Source organism: Triturus cristatus, chromosome 3_1 (genome assembly GCF_964204655.1).
Source record: "Triturus cristatus chromosome 3_1, aTriCri1.1, whole genome shotgun sequence".
Taxonomy (NCBI): domain Eukaryota; kingdom Metazoa; phylum Chordata; class Amphibia; order Caudata; family Salamandridae; genus Triturus; species Triturus cristatus.
Genome location: NC_140583.1, coordinates 906375759 through 906390781, shown reverse-complemented (window position 1 = coordinate 906390781; position 15023 = coordinate 906375759). Strand labels below are relative to the sequence as shown.

Sequence of the window (15023 nt, the reverse complement as noted above, 5' to 3'; positions counted from 1 at the left end):
GGATCACGTTAAACGAACATCTATCGTGGACGTCTCATCAGGCCAAAGCGACCATCAAACTGGCACAGTTGGCGGGTGGCACTTTGCGCTTGGCGAACAAATCTTTCTACCGTCCACTGACCCCAATTATTCACATATATAAAACCCAAGCAAGGGCGGGTGTTACATATGGGGGTGAAATCTGGGGTCACACTCATGTCCTAAAGTTACAGTCCACCGAAAACAAATTCCTGAGACAGGTAACTGCCCTTCCTCAAAGCACTCCATTACTCCCCCTTAGATTAGACCTGGGAGTAAGACCAATATCAGAGGAACTAGGTCTTAAACCCCTAACCTTTTGGAGGCGTTTGTGGTGTAGCTCCGATCTCTTAATTTACAGAGAGGAACTTCAGGAATTCTTACAGCTGCGGAACGCCTCGAGGATTCCGTGGCTGACCTATGTCAAGGGTAGGTTTGAGGATCTGGGTTATCCGGAACTATGGACCGATCCTTCCAAATCCTGTGTAAAGATTTCAAAGAAGGCACTCGCAAGAGCATACTACAATTTGATGCTCACAAGAGCCATCAACGAGAGCCGTGAAGGATCCTTGACCCACTTATTCCTGAAAGCAAAAGACTCCTACTGCCTTGAAAGCACTCTTGATGCGATCTCCCCTCTGCTAACGAGGAAATTATTCTTTCAATGGAGATATGGATGCCTTCCTCTAGCTTTTTTCACAGCGTCTTGGTTTCCATGCTCCACCACAGCAACCTGCCCTGTTTGTGCTCATCCGAAAGAAGACGAAGTTCATGCCGTTTTTTTCTGTAAGGGCTACAAGAGGAGCAGGAAACGCTGGTTAGTCCCGTTACTTAGGAACTTGGGCTTCAGATCCTTCCAACCAGCCTATAGGGTTTTAAAGTCAGACCTTTCTCCCATTGTCGTTTTTGCAGTTGCGAAATTCTTAACTTCCATGTGGTTTACCCGTAGCAGCGTCCTGAAAAGACTTGTATAAATTGACTTATGGTTAGATTTTAGCACAGTACACTACACTTCCTTTTTTCCCTTTTTTTTTTTTTTTTTTTTTTAAATTTTTTATTGAACATCATCAAAACAAAATATATACATAAATTTACTTTAACATAAATATCTGATACAGCAAAATTCCTTCGGTTTAGGTTTTAATCTCTTAAAGTATATATAAAAATACAATATATCATTTGTATATATGAAAAGAAAAAGAAAAACATGGTGAAAGATCTTGAGAAGGAGACATAGAATCAGAGATGTATATAATTAATTATCGAGGAGTTTCCATATTCCCATCTAACACCATGTCTGTATGAATATATGTCTACCCCCCTTTTTTTTTTTAGTTTAGCCATCTGTTTTAAGTTTCCATTTTTCAAGTGGGGCCCAGATCCGTTTCCCAAGCTGCCTTGTATTCCCACCTTTTTTTTTTGTATAGAGCTTTCTCTAGATTGTAAATAGCCAATAGTTTTGTAAGCCATTGTTGGAATGAAGGAGGGTTGGAATCTTTCCATGCCGTTGTAATACAAAGCCGGCTCAACGTCATTGCGATAAACAGAAATTCTTGATGGAGTATGTCCTGCCCTTCCTTTACCACACCAAGAACCATGATCTCATTAGTTAAATTAATAAAGATCCCCAATTCGTCTTTAAAGAAGTTTTCTATAGCTTGTTTAAAGGGATCTAGATTAGGGCAGGTTGCAAACATATGTATCGTGTCTGCCTCCAAACTCTGACATCTAGGACAAGAGATCCCACTCGTACCCCCCCAGCGGGCAATTCTATACGGAGTATAATATAATTCATGCAGAGTTTTGTAATATTGTGCCTGTAAATTTGCGACTTTTAGAACAGTGTTTCCAAGTCTGAGTGATTTTTCCCCCTCGTTCCCAACTAAATTAAGTTTAGTTCTCCATTTTTCAAAAACCTTTTCTCTATCATCCTCCTTATATTGGCATAATGCACCATAGAGTTGAGAAATTGAGCATCCCTTCTCAGCTCGAACAAGTTCCATCAGGTCTATCCTAGTAACCTTACAATAGCCTGCTTGTTTTCTCTGCAGTACTGATCTTATCTGTAAGTATTTGAAAAAATCTCTCCGATCCAATTTATATAATTGCTGTGCCCTTTCAAATGTTATTAATCCTGACTGGTCCATAATATCTCCTATCATACCAACCCCAAGTTTATCCCATCGCCTCATAACTTCATCATGAAATACATCTGGAAGGAGTTCATTCAAGTATAAAGGGGTATAAAAATTCATTCTTCCTAATTTAATTTTCTTCTTAATAATTGACCATAGTGAAATGGCCGCCCCCAAAACCTTGAACTTCGTTCTTTTGTAGTAGTTTTGTTCTTTATATGTAAGAAGTCCCTTGTTAGAATCCAAAACCAGCAGATCGTAAATGTCCGGGATACCCACGCTACTCTTCCAAATATCTTTCGTATTCCCACCGAGAAGTCCTTTACAATACTGAAGGACTGAAGCAAAATAATATGCCTTAAAGTCAGGAACTGCGAGCCCCCCCTGTTCTTTAGGGAATGCCAGCCTCTTTATAGCTCTTCGAGTTCTACCCTTTGCCCAAATAAATCGATTACACATCCCCTCTATTTCCTTAAACCAATTATTGACAAATAATAAAGGAATTGTGCGGAATAGATACAAAATCTTGGGCAGAAACAACATCTTTATAACATTACATCGCCCTATAATTGTTAGATGTAGATTGTCAATCCTATCTAAATCTAGTTTTGCCTTTTTAATTAATGGGGTCAAATTTTTCTCCACTGCCTTAGTTAGATCGGATGTTATAATAACCCCTAAGTAGACCGCAGACTCTATAACTCTATCATCATTAATTCTTGCAAATTGATTTAAGACTATTTGTGTTTTCCCTTGGTTCAATTTGTATCCTGACAATAATCCATATTTCTTAGCCTCCTTCTCAATTTCTCCTATTGCTATAGCTGGTGTTGATGATGTAATTGCTAAGTCGTCTGCATATCCCAAGATTTTGGTCTCATATCCATTCAATACAATTGGGGTGATATTTTTATTTTTTTCTATATGTCTAATAAATGGATCTATATAACAAGCAAAAAGTAGAGGGGAACATGGGCATCCTTGCCTGGTCCCACGCTCAATTTGTATTACTTCACTCAGTTCCCCCCCTACTCTCAATCTAATGCTTGAACTTTTATACAGGGCTTTTAATGCTCCTATACAGACTTGCCCAAAGTTGTATTTATTCAATGTTGCCCATAAGAAATCCCACGAGACCCTATCAAATGCTTTTTCAGCGTCAAGCAATATTAAGGACATAGGGTCTCGTGAGGCCGTCGTACCATCCAACAACGTAAATACCCTTCTAATATGATCAGCTGTCCCCCTCCCCGGTATGAACCCATGTTACCAGGGTGTTACTATCTTCCCAATTATCGTACTCAACCTGTTTGCCAGAATTTTAGAATAGGCCTTAGTGTCACTATTCATTAAGCTGATTGGTCTGTATGATCCGGGATCCATAGAGTTTTTATTCTTTTTTAAAAACACCACCATTGAAGCTTCTCCCCAAGACCCAGGAGGGGCAGCCCCATTTTGTATTAACCCCATTAGATTATTAATGTCTGCTTTTAGAATTGAAAAAAATTTCTTATAAAATTCTAATGGTATTAGGTCAGGTCCGACTGCTTTTCCTGACGGGAGATCCATGAAAGCTCTTTGTATTTCTTCCGGGGTGAAATTGATTTCCAGAGAGTTCTTGTCTTCTTCTGTAAGGTTATCTAGAGAGGAGGATTCTAAATATCCCTCGATTTCTATTGCTTCTGGTTCTCCATGATCCTTAGTATACAGTTTCTTATAGAAGTTCTGAAATACAGAGCAGATTTCCTTTGGTGTTTTTACTAGTCCTCCTGCCTCAGTAATCATTTCTGTTATCTGCCCCTGAGTAGCTGCCTGCCGGGTTTTTATCGCCAGGATTCGTCCTACCTGTTCGCTATATTCATGTTGCTCTTCTCTTCTAGCTAAGTATTTACCAGCTGCCTTTGCAGCATATACTTCACCCACTGCTGCTTTGGCTAAAGCTAATTTTTGCGTTGCTTTTGTCACATCTTCCTTCCCTCTTATACTTCTTACCAGATCTTCCTCTAGTTTTGCTACTAAGTTTGTCTTCTTCTCCATAATTTCTTTTTCCTGTTTACTCCGTCTAAGAGAGTAACTTAAAGTTTCCCCCCTGATACCTGCCTTCATTGCGTCCCATACTATTTGAGGTGGCGCTGTATCCCTATTATTTTCCAAAAATTCTCTTAACCAAGTTTCCATATGTGTAACATAATCTGTATCCTGTAACAATGCTCTCTCAAAAGTCCAGCTATTTATTCTTTTCTGTGAGTTTGGTATAGAGATCTCCAAAAAAAGCGGATTATGATCTGAAATCAATCTGGGCATCTTTTTAATTTTCACTTGCGGTATTATCGAAGGAGAAATCAAAAAATAGTCTAGTCGAGCTAGGGTTTTGTGGGGGGCCGAATAATATGTGCTGCCTCCTCCTCCATTTTTATGTTCCCAAATATCAATTAAACCATTGTCTTGCATAAGTTGTATCAATGCTCTATGGGTTTTCTTCTTTTTGCCCATGAACCTTACAGGATCGTCTCTCCACAATCCATTAATACCATTTATATTTAAATCACCACAGAGTATAATGGGGAGAGACCAGTTTGGTAATTGAGAATTTATATAAATAAGGGTTTCCGGGTCATCAACTGTTGGTGCGTAAATAGAGCATAACGTAAACTTAAAATTTTGTATATGACACTCCGCCAAGACCCATCGGCCATGACTATCTACCTGTTGTTTTTTTAGTATGATTTCATTCCCCCGTCCTAGTATTGCGACCCCACGTGTTCTGGTGCCCTGAGTCGTACAAGTCAAGATTTTATATCCCAGGTGTTCCAATAGAGATTTCTGTGATATCTCTATATGCGTCTCCTGAACACAGATGATGTCAGCTTGCAAAGTTCTAAAATATTCTTTCACCTCCCTTCTTTTCCTTGCCTCATTTAAACCACATACATTAATTGTGACTATGCGCATCATTTTTCTTTTTTTCCACCCGTTTTAGATTACTTTCCTTTTCTGATGATGATTTTTTCCCCCCTTTCCTCCCCAAACAACCCCCCCACCCCCCCCTTACCTCCACTTGAGGCATCCTGGGTCCAGCCGGAACCAGGTGTGGGCGCCCGAAGATTAGTATGCCTCAGTGCTCCCCCCCCCACCCTGCGTGAATTTTATATTTCAAATGAATGAAAGAGAGAATAAAGAGATCTTTTAAGTCCAGGATTATAATCCTACTGAGTATATTTTCGGATATTACTTCCTACATGAGTTATATTTATTATTGATCTCATGTAATTACTCACAGTAGGGTTATTCTTATAAAAAATACTTTTTGTGCAATACATATTTATAAGAAAGATATTAATTCTTATTCGTTTTCAGATGCTATTTTTTAACCGTCTCTGAAATTTCTTTGAGATAATTTTCCGCTTGGATTTCACTCGTGAAGCTACGGATTGCCCCCTTAAATATTATTTTTAGTCGAGCAGGATTTTGTAGATATACTTTAGCTCCAGTCTGTTCAAATGGAGTAAATAGCTGCCGCAGTCTCCATCTTCTTTCAACAGTTGCATGGGCGAAGTCTGGCCTGACAAAGTATGTACTGCCATTGTACTCTCTCTTGCTTGTAGTACGAGCTAGATCGTATATAGAATCTCGAAGTAAGTAATTTCCAAAGAATACCAACATTGCCCTTGGATATTTTGATTGGTTCTGTGTTTTCTTTGACTGAGTGAGGGGAAAACGATGGACTCTTTGAACTTCTCTCTCTAGGTCCCAAGTTTGCAATTCAGGAATAGATATTTTTAAGAGTTTAATCACATACCCCCTAGGGTCGTTGTCTTCGGCCCCTTCTGGGATCCCTAGGAATCGCAGATTATTTCGCCTTGCCCTGTTTTCCTGTTCCTCAACCTTTGTCATTAAATCCTGTATGATACTTTCTTGATTTTTTTCCTGCTTTTGTAGGTAAGTAACCTCCTTTTCTAGATGGTCGGTCCGGGTTTCAACTGATGCCATCCTTTCAGAGATTGCTAAACAGGTACTACCTACTTTATTTACAGCCCCTTGTAGTTTTTGGATAGCTACATGATGTTTTTGAGTGTCCATTTTTATATCTGTATGCAGCTTCTTTATTGAAGTCAATATCTCTTTCAAGGATGGTTCGTCTGTTTCTCCTACCTCATCGTCTTCAGAGATATACATTGTAAATCCCTCCCTACTACTTTCTCGGGGTGCTGATGTTTCCTTCGGTTCCTTTTTTCCCTTAATGCATTTTAATGTCTTAATTCATTGGATCACATCATGTTTAATACTTTTTAATTGTCCATATTTTGCTATGTATCTTTTATGATCTGTGATCGAAATAAAGATTTCTGAAACGAAAACGATTGGCTCTTAGATCTTAGTAAACATTCGAATCGGCCGAAACCAGGAAGCGGCGTCCGCCATTTTGTCTCTCGCATTGAGAGTTATTTCTCAAACTTGATGCCCAAAAACATGTTACGGGGCATTTTTGACAACTCCCTCCCACACAGTCATGTTGATTGTTGAGGGAGTCCCCAAACATCCCCCAAGAGCAAAAACGGTTTTATTTTTTTTTCGGCAATTTCGCCGAGTACGCTTACCGTACGCTTACCGTAAGCGTACGGTAAAAAAAATAAAATAAAAAAAACACTATCCACACTTACCCCACCCCCTGTGCTTTTGGTGGCCGGAGGCCACCAAATGTACAGGGCTTATTAATAGGTAAAAACAACTAAATTTTGGCAACATGAAATTATAAAATCGAAATAAAAAAAACACTATCCACATTGACCCCACCCCCTGTGCTTTTGGTGGCCGAAGGCCACCAAATGTACAGGGCTTATTAAAGTTGATAAAAACCGTGCACGGAACGAACTGCGTTAAGTGGGCGCGCACGCCTCGAATGGCGTAAAGTAACTTAGCATTTAAAAAACCGTACAAATTCACTGAAAAAACCATAGGTTTCACACACGTTATAGTTAGGAATTAGCATTTAAAAAACCTTGCAAATTCACTGAAAAAACCATAGGTTTCACACATGTTATAGTTAGCGGAAATTTTACTGATAAAAAACCAGTGAAATTGCCCCGTTATAGTTAGTGCTGGCAACTATAACTCACGCGACCGCAATCTTCTGCTGATGACATATGTGTCTTTATGAAAAAAAAATATTTGTAATATATGTATAGCTAAAAATGTATGGAAGAAGACATGGGCAAATAAGTGTCTAAATACAGTATTAGCATCAGCAGAGGATTGCGGTCGCGTGAGTTATAGTTGCCAGCACTAACTATAACGGGGCAATTTCACTGGTTTTTTATCAGTAAAATTTCCGCTAACTATAACATGTGTGAAACCTATGGTTTTTTCAGTGAATATATATATACACATATATATGTATAAATATATATATATATATATATTTGTTTTTTTTCTTTCAATTTTCACATGACACTTTATTTGCCAAAAGTAGAACTTAGTGTGCTCAAGAAATCAAATACAAAGCTATGGGTCCAGTAGAGAAGAACCTGCATATTACTCCACCTGTCAGGCAAGCATATACTCTGCAAGACAGATAAAAGCAACATTCAGAAAGTCATAGGCTCTTGCACAAAAATTAGCTTTCATTTATTGGTACAGGAGTGGTTGTTTCCTCCCAACTGAAACCTAAAAAACATTCTGGCTTTGATCGGACTAAGTTTGGGTGTGATTTACCCTGAAATTCCCACAAATTCTGAATTCGCAGTATGCTAGCTGGACTGCCAAATTCCATTAGTGACGGTAAATGTTCATGTTTAAGTTTAACCGAGATGCCCAAAACATTTAGTCCCCAATTACGAATACAGCGGTTTACTCGTGGTGGTGGACCAACCGCCACCTACTCGTCGGACCGACCGCCCTTTTAGGACTAGACCGGTCAGACCACCTCATGCCCACTGAAAGACCGCTATCACTGACAGGCTCATGGATCTCACGGTGACGACAGTCAGGAAAGCAGCGGGGTATAGCAGTGGTGTCGATGCAGGCATCACCGCCAGAATTACAAGCTGCATTTTCGATGACCTTTCCATGACGGTAACCCTGCCATGGAAAGGTCATCTGAAAGGCTGGTAAGGGGCCCCAAACCGGACCCCCTGTTGTTGTAGCCCATTGTAAAGTGTGGCTGGGGGCACATGTTGTGCCCATCCTATGCCTGCACTGTCATGCAAGCACCGTGTGCCATGCAGAACATGGTGCAGGTCAACAGTGCGTGAACGTCAGAGTAGGTGCTGCAGTACAATGCATTGCCTACAGGCTCACTCTGGGCACCTAACCATGCCACTGCCTTAAGAGCACCATCGGCACACCACCGGCCCGGCGGTCATTCCTAGATCCGGCTGTGAGGATGTCGCCTGCTTGATGGAAATTCTAGCATCCACCGCAATGGCAGTCTGGCGGTTGGACCACCAATCTTGTAATTGTGCCCTTAATTACCGGACTGAGATCTTCTTTTTCAGTTGTACTACATCTGCCTAAGAAGGGGACCTCTGTAGATTTGACGGCTAACATAAAGGTACAATATTTGTTTGGCAAAACATTTATCACTGAGCATGGTCACATGCTCTAATTTTGTTCTTTTGCTTTGAAAAATAATCAATTGTTCGCTGTGTTATTACCACGGTTTCTCTCTTACTTAATCGGTTGCATATAGAGAACATGATGCAGATGTCCATGGATTAAAAATGAAATTGTGTAGTTTGTCTGAAAAAAGTATACATTTATTAAAAAAACAAATATTAGTAAATGATTGTATCAAATGCAGAATACCTACATTGCATCATCTGTAACCATGAAAATGTATATTGCTTCCCATTTTCCACTGGTAAGTTGTACAGCATCCCCCTAAAACAAAAAATATCGGGCTATGTAAGACTGTTCATTTTGAAACTATAATCTGAATGTAAGAGTTTTATGATAAGAGCATACCACAGAATTGTTGATATAATGGATATGTTTGTATCCAGTCTTGTCACTGAAAATTTTGTAGTATGATAAACCATCCGAAGTAAACACTGGAAGCGAAGGGAAGAACTGCAACAAAAGAATAAATCACGATGGTTAGCTAAAATTTAAACAGATGCTGCATTTCTTGGCATTTTAAGCAGCTAAGCGTTTTAGACAGTTAAATCTTCCTTTTTGGACTTAGCTTCAGACAAGCAGACCTTTTGCTTCCGATACATAAAATACACTTTTTTATACGGTGTTAATTTATGTATGTATGTACATTCCTAAATGAAGGCAGCGGAGGGCTGTATATGATGAGAGGCAACTGAGAAAGCATTTTTTATTAATTAGAAATGAGGTTTATTTAGCTGCATTTACGTTAGCATGACTCATCCTGCTTGCACTGACATCCATTTTAAAGCTGCTGAAGAAAAACTGTTCTTTTATTTTTCATGAAGGAACTTTCCCATTCACACTTCTAGTAGTAAGTTTTCTTTTTTAAGACATGGAAGAAATAGATTTCACTTTCATGTTGATGCAGAAGTTGCACGATAAAATGTATTGATCTGTGTTTCTGAAGAAGGAGGCTGTGTTCAGATGTACCCCACAAGTTACATTTTCAATGCTTATTCTCAGGCCACAACTTTGCTTCATTCTTGCTTAAACAGCTTATTATTTTCTTCACTTCAAAAGTGCAATGTAATTTTCCTTGTTTGTAGGCTTAATGGTGTTCAATTATTATTAATGATGTAGGTGTTTCGTAAATGTGCTTTGTTTCGTATAATGCAATTTCCCCAATGGTGATTAGTTCAAGTGTGTGGTTTATCACTGTCTGAAACCAAATAAATCTGCCCTTTGTGTGATGTGTGCCAGAACTTCTCTGCCTATCCAGCCGAGCAGTCTCCAAAGTGGGCTGCCTTTTGGCTCTTTCCTCAGAGAAAGATTTCATGTTGGTCCTCTTGCTGATTTACACATAGACTTTCCTTGACTTATGAGCTGGGTAGATTTATGCTGGTTCTTTGCTGAACTATATGTTAGTTCTAGCTATTTACTTACTTTTGGTGACAACCTTATGTATTACCCCTTGCACAATTTATATTACGATCCATTACTGATGATGATTTGAATATGACTGACTAACTATTTTTGACTTCTATAATGATTCTTAACTTTTGAATAAATCTTTATGGTTTTGACTTTTAATTGTATGCCACAAAGGAGTTCTTTATTTGCACAAAGGCACCCTTCCTTCCTTTGGGACTTGGCCCAGATTCTGTGCATCAACCCTTTTAATTTAAGTGTTGAGACAAGCTTAAAGTCATGAGATATAGAAAAGGAAGCTGAGTTGTGGATGGTTAATGCATTGTGACACAGTATTCTTTAAAGAAGTGAGTCTTCAAACCTTTCCTAAATTGTAGCAGCATTTGGGAGGTCCTGATGGACAAGGGGATGCTATTTCAGATCATGGGTGCATAGACGGTAAAGGCATGTTGTCTTGTTTTCTTTTCTTTTTTACTCTTCATAGTCTGCACTTTGATGGTGTCCTTGCTGTGGTTGTGCTGGGACTACCAGAGATGGCGAGGTTGTCTGCACCATAACCAGGGTTGCTGTTTGTGATGGCTTTGTAAAGGATGCAACTGTTTTAGGAGATGGTGTGGGATGAAATGGGAGCTAATGGAGTTTGATCAGGATCGAGGTGATATAACCATATTTCTTCAGGCCCTGAATGAGATGTGCTGTGGTGTTTAGGATGTGTCTAAGGGGTGCTAGTGTGGAGTCTAGGAGGCCATAGACTAGACGATTACCACTATCCGGATGAGAAAGAACAAGTGCTCAACAGCAGTTCTAAAATCACTTTGTGGAAGGAATGGTTTGGCTTTGATTTGGGAGAGCTGGTACCAGGCCATCAGTGTGTTTTTTGACAATGAGTTCTTTAATGGAGAGGTTGGTGTCCAGAGTGAGTCCAAGCAATTGGGCATTCAGTGAGAGTTGTAGTTCAAATCCATCAAGGTTCATGTCATTGAGGCAGGTTTGTACTGTATCTTGTTTGTTGTTCTTAGAAAATAATAGGAATTCCATCTTGGTTGAGTAAAGGTGTACCAATACACTCCTAAGAAGGGGTTAGGCTACTTTACCATAGACATTTAAATCATTATAAATATTATACAACACATCCATTCGAATAATTTGGTTTAAACTTTGGGAGTCTCAACAAAAATATCCATAGATTAAATTTTAATCCTTTATATATTTATTATAAGTATATTAATTCATTCAAGTACATACATATAATCATTTATGAAACATATTTAAGGAAAGGAAGTTTTCACAGAAAAAGATACAACAAACACATAAAAAGATTGAAAAACTAACCAAGTAGACCCTACATACATCCTTAGACATTTAAAATTTTGTAAGAGGGAATCCATTGTAATGTGTTTGGTATCTACTTTGCACTGCTACTGACCACATAAAACATTATATCTTTCAGACTCTTCTCTTATAGCTTTTTACTTTTAAATCATACATCGACTAGTAGTCCATATTTTTAGCCGCTTCACTTTAGTCCTTTATCAGGATAGAACACATTATATGACTATATACATCTCATAACATCCTGTTTTGATGTTTCTATAATACAACAACATGTAATCATTTTATGAATGATGCATGTTGAAAATTACTTATGAATAATGAATATTAAAAATTACCCACACGGAAAGTAAATAAGCTTTACACAAATTCAGAAACCATTTATCAATTTAAACATTACCACCATAACAGGATGTTATGATATCTGTGTGTGTGTGTGTGTGTGTGTGTGTGTGTGTATATATATATATATATATATATATATATATATATATATATATATATATATATATATATATATATTTTGCTCCACTCCATTTAATCCAAAAAGGAAAATATCGCACTCCCGGGTGCGTTATCAACAAGATTTATTCAATGACCAGATGACCAGCAACAGAAGCGTTTCGGCAGAGATGCCTTTCTCTATGTCAATCACACATCGGAAATATATCCTATGGCCACGCCAACTGTATATGGATGAAGCAAAAACGCAACTAAAAGATATAGCTTGCTACCGCAAAAGCAACATCAACGTGGTAAAAGCAGCTTGGCAAGAGCACTATTTGAAACTTCTGGCTTGGAAAAGTGGGGGTTTATTAACGGAGGCAGAATATCGGTTTTTAAAGAAGGAACACCCAGTTATTCCAACTTTTTACTTGATTCCTAAAATACATAAGAACACTACTATTCCACCGGGTAGACCGATAATCTCCGCTATTAACAGCTTAATGGAAAACACCTCCAAGTACATAGATTTTTTCTTGCAGGAATGGGTTTGCAGCTTGACATCATATGTACAGGATACTTCAGATATCCTCCGCAAGATCAATAATTTATCATGGGGTGATGATATGCTCCTGATGACTTTGGATGTAAAATCCTTATATACCTCGATAAGGCATTATGATGGCCTCAGGGCAATAGAACATTTTTTGAATTTGAGGCCCATGGTTTGTGCGGCACATAACAAAATGCTCATGATGATGATATCTGCTTGTTTGGAGCAAAATTTCTTTATGTTTGACAATCAAATCTATCAACAGATTAGAGGTGTCGCGATGGGGGCCTGCTTCTCCCCCAGCTATGCATGTTTGCACATGGGCTTGTGGGAGGAGCAGGTCCTCAAAGGAGACCACTTAGCCATGATCAAAGAACATGTTGTGCTATATTTGAGGTATATTGATGATTTGTTTTTTGTTTGGAGAGGTACGGAGCAAGATTCAAAAGACTTTGTGGATTTACTTAATGTCAACTGTTTTAATCTTGAATTCACATCATCAATTAGCAAAGAGATTGTTTGTTTTTTGGATGTTGAGATATTTATTGACAACAATATACTATCCACTAGACTCTACAGGAAATCGACGGCCGGCAATACTATTTTGCATGCCTCGAGCCATCATCCTTCGCACCTTATACGAAGCATCCCCTACGGGGAGATGCTCCGCATTAGGCGCATTTGTAGTTCCGACTCGGAATGTGACATTGCCCAAGAAGCTAGCAAACAGAGGTTCCTTGTTAGAGGTTATTCTATAAAATCTATAGAGGATGCCATGCAGAAAACACGACTTATATCTAGATCTAATGCATTGTTACCGAAGGTCAAAGGTGAGAGTACATCAGATAAGACCCCCAAGTTTGAATCAAGAGTAATCCTCACTTATAGTAGACTGCATCAAGAATTGAGAAGGATTTTTAGCCGCAACTGGAACTTGATACAGGGCGACCCAATTATTGGAGGTACCATCAATTGCAAACCAGCCATAACTTTTAGGAAAGCATTTTCATTGAGACATGGCTTGGTAAAAAATAGTCCAGAATCCGTCCCGGCAATCACTTGGTTGTCACAAGTGAAAGGCTTTAGAAAATGCTCAAGCTGTAAAGCATGCAAATTCGGTTGCAGTAAAACTCATTTTTTAAGTCCATTTAAGACCGCACCTATTGAGATTAATAAAAGACTTACGTGCAAAACCGAATTTGCAATTTATATTTTGGAATGTCCCTGTGGGCTCAGGTACGTTGGCAGCACTAAGCTGCCGGTCCATAAAAGAATTTTACAGCATATTAGAGCGATCTCTAACAAAGATCAGGCCTACCCAGAAGCCAGGCACTTTGAGGGCAAACACAACAGTAACCCCAATTCCTTGCAATATTATGTCATCGACTCAATTTTACCTCTGAAACGGGGCGGTAATCGGGAGGCTAAACTTCGATTACTTGAAACCAGGTATATTTTAGAACTGGATACGAAGAACCCGAATGGTCTTAACTCAAGTGAGGATTTCTTTACATGCTTATAAATTCTCCTTCTGACTGTTAATGTTGTCATCATTAAGATCAATAGTGTTTTTTCATTGTACTCACTATCCTTTAGGGAATGATACAATATGGGCTCATATAATCATCCCACAAGGAACATGGAGTCTCTCCAATTGTTTTATAGGAGTTCCTTTTCCCTTTTCTATTCTCTTATGAGATAGGAAATAGTAAATATGGAGGTGTTTCACTAGCTTTTAGGTCATATATTAAGAATAGATACAGTGGAAACTCAAAAATCTACAGTTCCCATTTTTTTGAACCTATAAAATAATGTTTTATGAGTATAAACACACGAATGGAAAAAGAAAGATAAAATCAACAAGAATATAAAAACACAAACCAATAGAAAATTAACAAAAAGTGGAAAATTAACATAAGAACTCCAATCTCAATTTTAAGAGATCAATTTCAGAATAATTTTTAGATCCTATTTTTTGGTGGGGGATCGGCGATAAGACAAGATATACTTTAATTGTCCCTATCTACTAATGGGTAGTTTGCTATATTTAAATACACATTTGTTAACACCCTATCAATTCTAAGCAGTATATTTTTTTGGGAAATACATCGGATAATGATTTTATGATCATAATAGTTTCAATACGTATTGGCCCACTGGGGCATGATTTTGCTATAAGAAGGAAAGTACGTAATTGGACTTCCAACATTCTACATGGACAAAGATTTTTTGAAATTATCGTACTGCACAATGAACTATCAAAGTTTTAAAGATGTGTTGGTTCAATTTATACAGTTTGGATATTTTATTGTTATCACTGTATATAACAGACAGTTTTATAAATTTTATAATTCGTCAATATTTATTTTTGATATGAAGATATATTTATTTTCATATATATTTGTATTATATTTATATAGGTATTTATTTATAAATATTTGTATGAACTGGGTCACATCCACAATATGCAGAACTTCTGGAGTATTTAGACGGCGATGTTGTTATTTCATGTAACTCTT

General features: G+C 38.2%; 1 protein-coding gene across 2 annotated transcripts in view; it reads right to left on the bottom strand.

Moving 5' to 3' along the window:
• The window catches only part of FAP (fibroblast activation protein alpha), a 619508-nt gene that overhangs the window by 342112 nt on the left and 262373 nt on the right, over nt 1-15023 (bottom strand). For both annotated transcript variants that reach the window (XM_085645424.1, XM_085645423.1), the window contains 2 exons: nt 9117-9221; nt 8962-9032 (listed from right to left, as the gene is read on the bottom strand). In XM_085645424.1, the coding sequence (XP_085501550.1) occupies nt 8962-9032; nt 9117-9221 (176 nt within the window). The remainder of the gene's footprint in view (nt 1-8961; nt 9033-9116; nt 9222-15023) is intronic.